Source organism: Buceros rhinoceros, unplaced genomic scaffold, assembly GCF_000710305.1.
Source record: "Buceros rhinoceros silvestris isolate BGI_N320 unplaced genomic scaffold, ASM71030v1 scaffold13210, whole genome shotgun sequence".
In the NCBI taxonomy this organism is placed as follows: Eukaryota; Metazoa; Chordata; class Aves; order Bucerotiformes; family Bucerotidae; genus Buceros; species Buceros rhinoceros.
In genome coordinates, this window is record NW_010389112.1 from 26,116 (window position 1) to 35,684 (window position 9,569).

The window sequence follows — 9,569 nt, forward strand, 5'->3', positions numbered from 1 at the left end:
CGCGCAGGGAACGCCGCCGCCTTGCTTAGTGCATCGCTCCCAGTTACCGACCTGCCAGTTCGCTGCAGCTCCTCGCAGTCGCCGTGGCCCCCGCCACCGTGTCCTCTGTCGTGTGGCGTGTCTCCGTTCATCTGCAGGTTTTCCCCACCCGAGTACATGTTTTTCCTAGGCGAGAAGGCACAAGAGTCTGGATAACCACTATGTACCTTATTACACACCTACAACATCATCCTAGAGGGTACAGAGGTTCACGAACATCCTCTCTCCAGCGATGAAGAAAGACCTGAAAACATCTGCAGTGTTTCCTAAATACAGATGTTGCAGGTCATGCTGCGGTTGCTCAGTAAACTCGGGGTACCCAAAGCACCGGCTCTTCCCATCCCCTTTTCAGAACTGTCCTTCACCCCAGAGCTAACCCCACCTGTCTCCTGCTGTCACCTTTTATCGGACGAAGGAAGAGACTTGGGGGGCTCTATCCTAATGGTGGGATCCCATTCCCCGGGGGGGAGCACAATGACTTCATCCAGGAACTCATCGATGCCAGCAATCAGGTCCTGCCGGTCCTTGGCTTTATAGGCAATGTCGTGGAACACCTGCCAGGGACAGAGAGACCCCAGGTAGTTTTGTTCCACAGGCAGGTTTTGCTCTACAACACCAACTTACTCATTCTCAAAAACCTCCTGGAAAGTATCAGGACATGCAGCACCTCAAGAAAGCTCTTTGGTTGGTTGCTCAACCACAGAGATTCCTTTCTTGCAGGCATGTTTCTTATTTTTAGCGAAATGTATCGTTCTAACAGTTTTTAAAATGTCACTAAAACAATTTTCCATTTCTTCTATTCAAAAAAAAAAAAAAAAGAGAATATTCCTGTAAGTAAGGAGCTTCAGTTATACTCTGAGAAGACACTTTTACAAAGCCTCCAAAGAGAAGAGCGGGGAGTTAGCGGCGAGCGCTAATTAAGGGAATCGTACGAGAGCAAAACAATGTGAGGAGAAAACAAGAAGCACACGTAATGTAAATCAGCCGCGGCCACGCAGCACCCAAGGGACGCTGGAAGGAAGAGGCCGTAAATGAGTCTTGAAAGCCCAGCCGTCTCGTGGAGGGGTATTAGCCAGTAATTGCCGGCAACTCATGGATAATGGATAAGCCCTGCCTGAAAGACGGAGTGCTCTGGGATACCGCGCAACACCCAGCGGTGTGTGCCGGGCGTAAACAGCTCTGACCCGGGAGAACCCCAGCTGGCGTGACACCCACCTCGTCCGACATCAGCGTGGCGATGGCTCGGCCGATCTCATGGTAGGACTTGGCTTTGCCCTTCGGTCCCAGGAGGATGAAGAGAAACCTGACAAAACCAAGAGGTTGTTCCCATTTAGGACAACACCTAGACAGAAATTCAACTTCAAAACACAAAAGTTGCCACCATCCAGCAACCCAGACCGCAGGGTGAGGCGAAGGCAGGACGTTCTTCCAATGCCCAGCACCTGGAAGCAGGTGGGATTTCACCGCACGCAGGCCATCGTGCCGGTCAGACGGGGGTGGTTCAAGCGTTCAGCCTGAGCTGAACTCTAACCAGTGACCTCGAGATAAAAGTCTCTCTCTCTCTCTCGCACATCGACTCATCCCTGCAATTAGGAACAAAAGGAGTCACATGGCAGGAGACCAACTTCTCCATTTCACCTAATTTAGCAAAGACTGGGAATTATTGGGGCAATTTTCGGCAAACGCCATACCAGCATGTGTTTCAAGCAGAAACACTAATAGCTGCTGAAAACCACTTGAAAGCTTCCTGAAGGGAGCCTCCTTCCAGTCAGAGCCGTACCTTTCCCTCAGTCATGGAAAATAAACACCTGGAGCTGACTCATCCAAAACCTTCTGCGTTACTCCCAGGGTGAACTCGGGTTAGCTTCGCCTTCCAGTCAGAGATTTCGACTCTTCACAGCTAGACTGAAGAATCCTCAATAACTGAATTCCTTTAAATACCCTCCCCTATGGATCCAGTCACCCGCAGCCGCCTGCCTCTGATGGGATAACTGCCTGTACCCAGGGACAGCTCCCACCCTCCACCTCCAGCATCACTAAGTATTATCTGAGCTCCCTAAATCAAAACATCGCGAGGTACTAAGTCACATCTTAGAAGGTACATTTCTTCCAAACGAGCACTTCTGATGTAAAAAACGCGGAGTCCTAGAAAAAAAAAGGCATTGAGGTAGTTCGGGATCCATAACTACGTATTAATTGGCATTTCCAACAGTAACACTTCCTAATCAAGCTCTTTGGGCGGCTTTCAAGTATTACTTAAGGCTCACACGGAGGTGACTAAGCCACACACACCCAGGTCGTGCCCTCCGCTCTCCTCCTACCTCCTGGAACGTTCCCTGTGTTTCACGAGTTGTTAAAGAGGAACCGTTCCTCAGCCAGCTCTTTTGAAACTCTAGGATGCAAATTATCCACAGGTATTTTCGTAACTTCAGAGGTTGCTTCTCGGCACTCTCCTGATTTTCCAGAGGAACGAGGTGTTTACGTAACCACCTTCTCAAATAATTACACCAGCCAACGCGCCTAGAAGATGTGAACGTAGCACCACCGCAGCAGCGCGCACAACGGAGTCAAGGGGCTTTCCACGCTGTCCTGCGGAGAAACCTGCCTAGAAACCTCCTTGAAATCACATGAAGAGCACCCTTAGGAGGTGGGGAGGGCACAGGACACCAAGGCCCCGAAGTCAGGGCAGCACTAATGTTTTACCATCCACTGACAGCATCCGACAAGAAACCCGTAATGTCCGCGACTATCGGGTTCCCGTATGGCGTGAGGGTCGTGGTGAGAACTGGCCCCTGACCAAGCCTCACTCTGGGCTCTTTGCTCCAGGACACAAGGCCTCCCCATGTCCCATCCCCCAAATAAATTAAAACAATTAAAAAAAAAAAAAGAGAGAAGAGCTCCTAAACGAAGACATAAATTGGATCTGCTCCTCCGTGCCTACCTCTCAAACCTGGAGCAAGCAAGAGCAGCAGCTCCATAAGGGTTCAAGGCACGTCCCCAGCAGAAACGCGGCCAGGCCCTGGAGGAAACGTTTTGCTTTTTGAAGGAGGTGGGGGGAAGCAGTCCTCCTGCTGTTGGACACCACGTGAGAGGCCTGCAAGGCATCCAGCATTCCCGGGAGGGACAGACGCTGACAGACTCCACAAACAACGACCTCTCGATGTCCCTTTGATGGACAAAGGGCTGAAAGGACCTTTCCAGCAGAATCTGGGGCTTGGAGCACCGATGAAAGGCGCCCAGCCTGCGGCTGCAATAACCAGAGGAGAGGGTGGCGTTTGGTCCATCCTCTGTCTCACAGAGGTGATGCCTGCCCCGGCGCCCACCCCACGAACGCAGCCCCTTGCTGCCAGAGCTCTGCTTTCCCAGAGCCAGTCCTCCTGCGGGGAGGGCTGCTGAAGGACACAGCCCTCAAAACCGGGTCAGTGCTGTAATGACGACCAAGACGCGCACTGCGGAGACGACAAGATGCCGTTGCAGTTAGGAGCTTAAGTCAGGAGGAGACTCCGACTCCTGGTCCTGCCTCGCGCCTCCTCAGCGACCTCTGGGCAAGTTGCTTCATTTCATTAGCGACTTGCAGACGCAGGCGATTTCCCAGCACTACCTATTAGACCGTGCAAGTCTGTACAGCTTATCTCCCACCGAATCTCACCCTCGCTCCTTCTTCATCTTTCCTCCCCATCAGCACTCCATTAAGGCGGCAGAGCTGAACGCGCGATTGCACGGTTCTTTCAGGGACATGAAAAGCTCCGTCTCCAGCGTTGTCGGGTGGAGAAGCAGCCGTAGCCGAGCCACGCTGCGAGCACAGTAGGTACGCGCTTGCCAAGATCAGGAGATAGCAGCGCTGCGGAATTGAATTCAACGGGAGGAAATCAAAGGCCTTAAAGGTTTTTTTCAGACCCCTCAGTAAAAAGAAAACCCACCACGGTGAAACGCTGGGTGCTCTCTAGAGTAATTTCAGATCCCTGATTTTTGTCGCTAGGGCTGGATGAAAACGCCCTGCTGAGAAACTTTTCCTGGAGAGCTCAGCAGATCTTGCTGCTTTCTTGGTAATTGAAGCAAACCAAAAGGCAGTTCCCGAGGGAGCAAAGGGATTCGGCATCTGGCGGAGCCTGCGGGCTGTTCAGCGCACATCCGCACCGGGAACGGCCCGATGGCCTGACCGAGGAGCCGCCCCGTCGTGGCTCGCCGGGGCCCTGATGGGATTTCCTTGATTGAATTTCACAGGATGCAGCCGGTGCGTACGGCTCTTGGTGACTCACAAATGCCATCTAATGAGGCTCCCTGCTTCGATTAGGGCTGGCATTTGGTTCGGAGGACAGCAAATGGATAATACTATTTCCTGGAAAAAAAATGTTGGCGTGGAAGGACGTATTGCCTTGATTAATGCTACTGAGTAATGAGGCCGTCCAGCAGTCCTCGATCTGACTTCCTGGCTCCCGCCACCAGAACAAACAGTACCTCGCCTGACATCTGCGGAACAGCATTCGGAGATGGGGGTAAAACACGGGAGCAAGGGGGGTTAGACTTGGGGCCGAGGGACTGAGGTACACACAGCTCGGCAACGCCGAGGAATGAAGAATACAGTAAAACAAAGTCCCTGTTGCCTCCCCACAGCCCCCCAGGACACCCAGTGCGTGCGCATGGTTGTTGATGTGGTAACCCCCTATTTGTGAGACTCACGGGCAACGCGCCTCGCCACAAATGGAACAGTTAGACGGCACTTTCCTCTGAACCACCGCGCACCCCAAAGCAAGACACACTCACCAGACAGCGCATTTTGTAACCCTGAACCGATAACGCTGACCTTTACGCACGGCCCTGGATGGGAAGTGAGGGGGAAGGTCGTCTTCTGGCCTGCTGGTTTTATTTTAAATGCAGGTTCCAACTGCTGGCCCCTGCTGGGGGGCTGAGCTCTCTTACCGGGTAGGGACGGGGACTTCGGTCAGCGCGCCCAGCATGACCGCCTGCTGCAGCCGGACGAAGGCAATGAACGGGCTCTCAAGGAAGTCGACCTCCCCGACCAGCACGTTGGAGGCCTCGGCATCACGGGGCAATTTCTTCATGAATTTATTCTTGAGCTGCATCAGTGCAAGAGGAAGGAAAAGAAAATGAAGTCTTGTTGGACACACCACGGGGAACACGCAGTAAGATTCGCCCCATTTTCACCCCCGCTCCCTCCGTGGCCAGGAGCTACCCTCGGCCCGTACGCATCACCTCCGCAGGCTCTGCTGGGACACGAGGACCCTCGGCCTTCATCCCTTCCCCTGACAGCGCACACAAACTCCCTCCTCCGCGCCCAGCGGCGGCGGCGGACGCTGCTCCTCAGCGCCCCTTCTCCAGGCAGTGTGCTGGGGGTCTCCCCGGGAAACCGCTCCCCTGCCAGGCGGCCCGAGCCAGGGCCACCAACACAACCTCTGCCCCACGCCTGGGAATCTCTTCTCTTGGGAGCCAGGTAGAGATGACACACACGAAGAACTCACAGAAATTCAACCACGACAGCAGCATTTCTGTGTGCTCGCTCTAGTAATCTGGTTTTCTTACTCCCCCAGGTTGTTTCCGCATGTCCTTCCCACGACGCCCTTCCAGCCTTGTGCTTTCTCTGTACTCTCACCACCCTTGACTGCTCCTTTCTCCTCAGTAACATGAGCCCAAATTGTTATCTGAGCGTTTTGGGGGGTGGTGGGGCTTTTCCTGGTCTTCCTTCCCACTCTTCCTACATCTTTGCCTTTTTCTTCACTAACAATGACAACAGCGGGGCTCAAACCCGCAGCAGAGCGAGCTTCGAAGGCACCCAAAGGGCACCCCAGGCCCAGCTCCGTGCTCAGCACCGTTACGTCCACCGCCCAGCCCCGCTCTCCTCAGCCAGCTGCCAGGGTTACTCGCAGTTATACGTCTCCTCCCAACGCTAAAAATAGGTTGGTACAGCCTGAAGGTTCTTCTCATCTCTGCCCCCGTGTACCGCCACCGTGCCACAGCGGACGTGAGCGGGTGCACAGGGTGCTGCAGCACGCATCACCCAGCTGGCACAACCCGAACCGAGTCCGGTGGCAGAGAAAAGTCATCGACTGCTTCTGGTTTGACGAACCCGCTGCAGCAGCAGCAGCTCGGGCTTGAGAACCTGCCTCTCCTGGCTCGTTTCTGGCATCTTCCTGGCACTTGAAATCTCCTCAGCCTGGCACGGGGCTGCTGTTCTGCTCGCTTATGACATTAGCTCAAGCATGTCTGCTGCAGAGCCGAGCCTTCCCAGCAGCACCAGCGAGGCTCCTGCAGCCCTGGCCCCGCTGCTGGGGGGCACCGCTGCCCCTCGCCTCACACACACGCCTCCGCCTGAGCACTCAGGCTGCGTCCCCGCAGCCGGCAGGGATTCCGGAGCGTCCCGAGATCCACCACGGCTTTGTTTTTAACTTCAGTGGTGGCACAACGAAGTGGAAGGCTTTGGAAAAACCCTGCCCTCTGCCACCCCCGCGCCCTGGGGTTGCTCTGGAGATGCTCTGTGTTGGTCTGGCTACGGGTGAATGGTGAGGGAAGATGTTCTGCCAGCACAGCGGGACACTCAACTGGGCTACGAACCCGTAACGAGCTTTGCCAGGCGACTCCGAGGAGGAGAAAAATGGAGAAAGCCTCATGAAAAGGCACAAATTATTGATTCAGGTCGAAGAAAACTGCTGGAACAATCCTACTCCTACACACTTCAGTCGGCATCACCAATGGAAATACTAAACAGGCATCAAGGAGCTCTGTGGAGGAAGCCTGGAGAAGCGCTAGCAGTTCTCCCACGAACAGCCTTCTGGAGACAAAATAACGAGAAGGTGGCAAACGGACAGCTCTGCTGAGCAGGTTGGTCATGCACTGGCGTGTGTTGCTGAGTCAGCACGGTGTTGGCCCAGACCCCGGCGCCGTTCTGAACCAGCACCCACGAGCAGGACCTGGAGTCAAAGCAGCGTGCCTAATTCCGAGGCGCTACCACCAGAGAGGGCTTTTTGCTCCAAATGGGCTTTGGGGCACCACTCGCCGCTTTCCTAAATCATTCATCAGAGCGGTGATGGGAAGGTGCGCTCAGCACTTCCAACCCACTCCGAGCCATGCCCCGAGAAAGCTCCGGCGAGGCTGGAGGCCTCAGCAGCACCCACAAGCAGGGAAGGAGGAAGGGAGGGAGGGCGGCCGCGCAGCTGGAAGCACTGTGCTCCCTCAGCTCCATGGAGGGAAAGTAGGTCACCCAGGCTGAGAGACCTCCAAATGAGGCATGTCTGCCGGTGACTGCGGAGATGAGGGGACGTTCCAACAGCAGCAGCAGCGAATCGCTCGCACCATTCATCACCTTGGACTTTGTCCCGGCCAGCGGGGTCCCACCGGCGCCCTCCCCGTCCATCGATCCCCCAGCAGAGGCAGGAGGGTTTCTCTCAACGAGGCCAATTTCTTTTTTAACTTGAGAGCCGGCTTTGGCACCGATTCTCCGTTGATATGGAAACACCGGTTTGAATAAACAGTGCACAGACCGCAACAAATAAGAAGGGTTTTGTGCCTCTCCCTGACTGCCCAGATTCATCCCGAGCCGGGTTTTGTCCCGCACACGAAGTGGAGATGGTGCCAGGCCAGTAAACTCCCCTTAGATCAACAGAGATTCATTTTCTATACACTATTGCATCAGCTCGGAGCTAGCAGGTCCCGGATCAAGGAGGTTGTCTTTAACTGTCCCCTTTATTTTACATCTTGAGCATTACGGAAGTCGGCCGTGCCAAGGACTTTTTAACAGAGCGGGACCACAGCACTTCTCATGGGAGGAGGGACAAAAGTGGGACCAGCAGTGGGAACTTCCCCAGCTTCCTACGGTCTGGTCAAGGCTGTACTCGACTCTCCTCAACCGCTTTTGTTCACAGATAAAGTGGAAAAAAGATAATTCGAAGTGTTTTCAAATAGTTAAGACTGCATGAATCAAGAGCTACCTCCATCCTGGCTGCACCGGGCAACCAGCCGCCGTCATCTGTACCCGCAGAGGAACGGGAGGATGGTGGAGAGCCAGGTGACCGGAGGCACCATGCCACCCTTCCAGCTGTAGGCACAACCCTCACATACAAGTTTCACCGGCGTAGCCGCATCAGTGGGCTGTGCAGAACCCCCCAATCTCTGGGGCTCCACCTTCAAGGGCTGGCGGAACCCTCCTGCCATGAGCTGTCCTGGTCTTTCCACCACCGCTCCGGTACCACTGATGAATCTGTCAGTAAGGACCTGAAGCTGAGATGCTTATTAATTAATTGGGAAACAGAAGAGAAATATAAATTGACCCAAAGTGCCGGTGTCTCTGATCTAGCTGCAAATGGCCAGTGCATCAACCGCAGCCAACAGCTCACAGAACGACGCAAACGAAGGCACATCACTTCTCGGCACCGCTGCCTCCGAAGCCGAGTTCCGGCAGCGCGAAGGGGACGAAAGGGAGCACACCTCCTCTTCCCTAACTGTCCCCAGGCACTGCCAGGACGTCAGACAGAACCGCGATCAACTGACTTCGACAGCGATCAGCGAGCCCCTGGGAGGCACGCGTCACTGTTTGGGTGCTGACAGCGAGGAAGAAGGATCAAAAGGCTTTTGTTCAGCTGCGGGGCCGGCTTCCCACGCCAGCTGGAGGCAGACAGGCTTCCCTCGGAGCTCCCCTTTTTGTTCGTCACCTCCTGCAATGTTTATCGAGCAGGAGAGCGAAAAGAGGAATAAAAGCTTTCTTCCCCCCAAACCTCACAGGCATCATTAAATACCCTGGGACAGCTTTTAGTTGTGCTGCCGCTGCGCTGTCAAACCCAACAATAAACCTCCGTCCCACCACACTCCCTCTCACAGACCACCAGTCGTGACCACGAGCAGCCACGGCCGAGGGAGGGGGTCCCTGTGTTCTGTCCGTCGCCGGCGCGTGAGACGCGGATCAATGGTATCGATGCGACTTCGGCGAGGAGCAATGGGCAGTTAGGGGTCTTCTGTGAGCTCTGCGCTCCGCTAATCTAACTGCTCACCACAGAGGGGAAGGGGAGTGAAGAACAGACGTTGAGCATTTGTTTGGGATTTGCTGATGGCTCTTTGCCCTGACACCGAGGGAACGGGCAGCGCTTTGTCGGCTGGTTCTTTGGAAAGAGCCCGAGTGTCCGCTGTCCGGTTAGGTCTCCAGCCTTTCCCAGGAGGAATGCTAAGTTCCTTCTCTTTGTGAAAGAGCTTAGCAGTTACTCCCTAAGAAGATTAACTCTGAGAACTGCATTAAGAAGGCAAAGAGTAGGAGAAAAACAAAGCACAAGCACGATCAAAGCAAGCGTAGACCCATCCCTTCCCTAAGGGCACGGAACCAACCCCACGGCGCTCAACTGGGGTAAATCCAAGTGCTCCCTGCGATTTCAACAAGCCCCTCTCTCCTGGTATCACCCCTGGCTGGGCTCGGGGCAGCGTGCCGTGGGACCACTGCAAACACTGTCCCTTACCCCCAGTGCTGTCGCTTCTCACGCGTCTCTGTGAGCTACGAGAAAGCTCTGAGCTGAGCACGACACCTAACCAGG

The 9,569-nt window shown here is 54.8% G+C and overlaps 1 protein-coding gene across 1 annotated transcript in view; it reads right to left on the reverse strand.

Moving 5' to 3' along the window:
* SLC4A4 (solute carrier family 4 (sodium bicarbonate cotransporter), member 4) overlaps positions 1-9,569 on the reverse strand; it is a gene marked incomplete at its 5' end in the record, with an annotated part of 65,928 nt that overhangs the window by 22,326 nt on the left and 34,033 nt on the right. The window contains 4 exons of the mRNA XM_010132979.1: positions 52-165; positions 439-593; positions 1,255-1,342; positions 4,960-5,117. Coding sequence (XP_010131281.1) covers positions 52-165; positions 439-593; positions 1,255-1,342; positions 4,960-5,117 — 515 coding nt within the window. The remainder of the gene's footprint in view (positions 1-51; positions 166-438; positions 594-1,254; positions 1,343-4,959; positions 5,118-9,569) is intronic.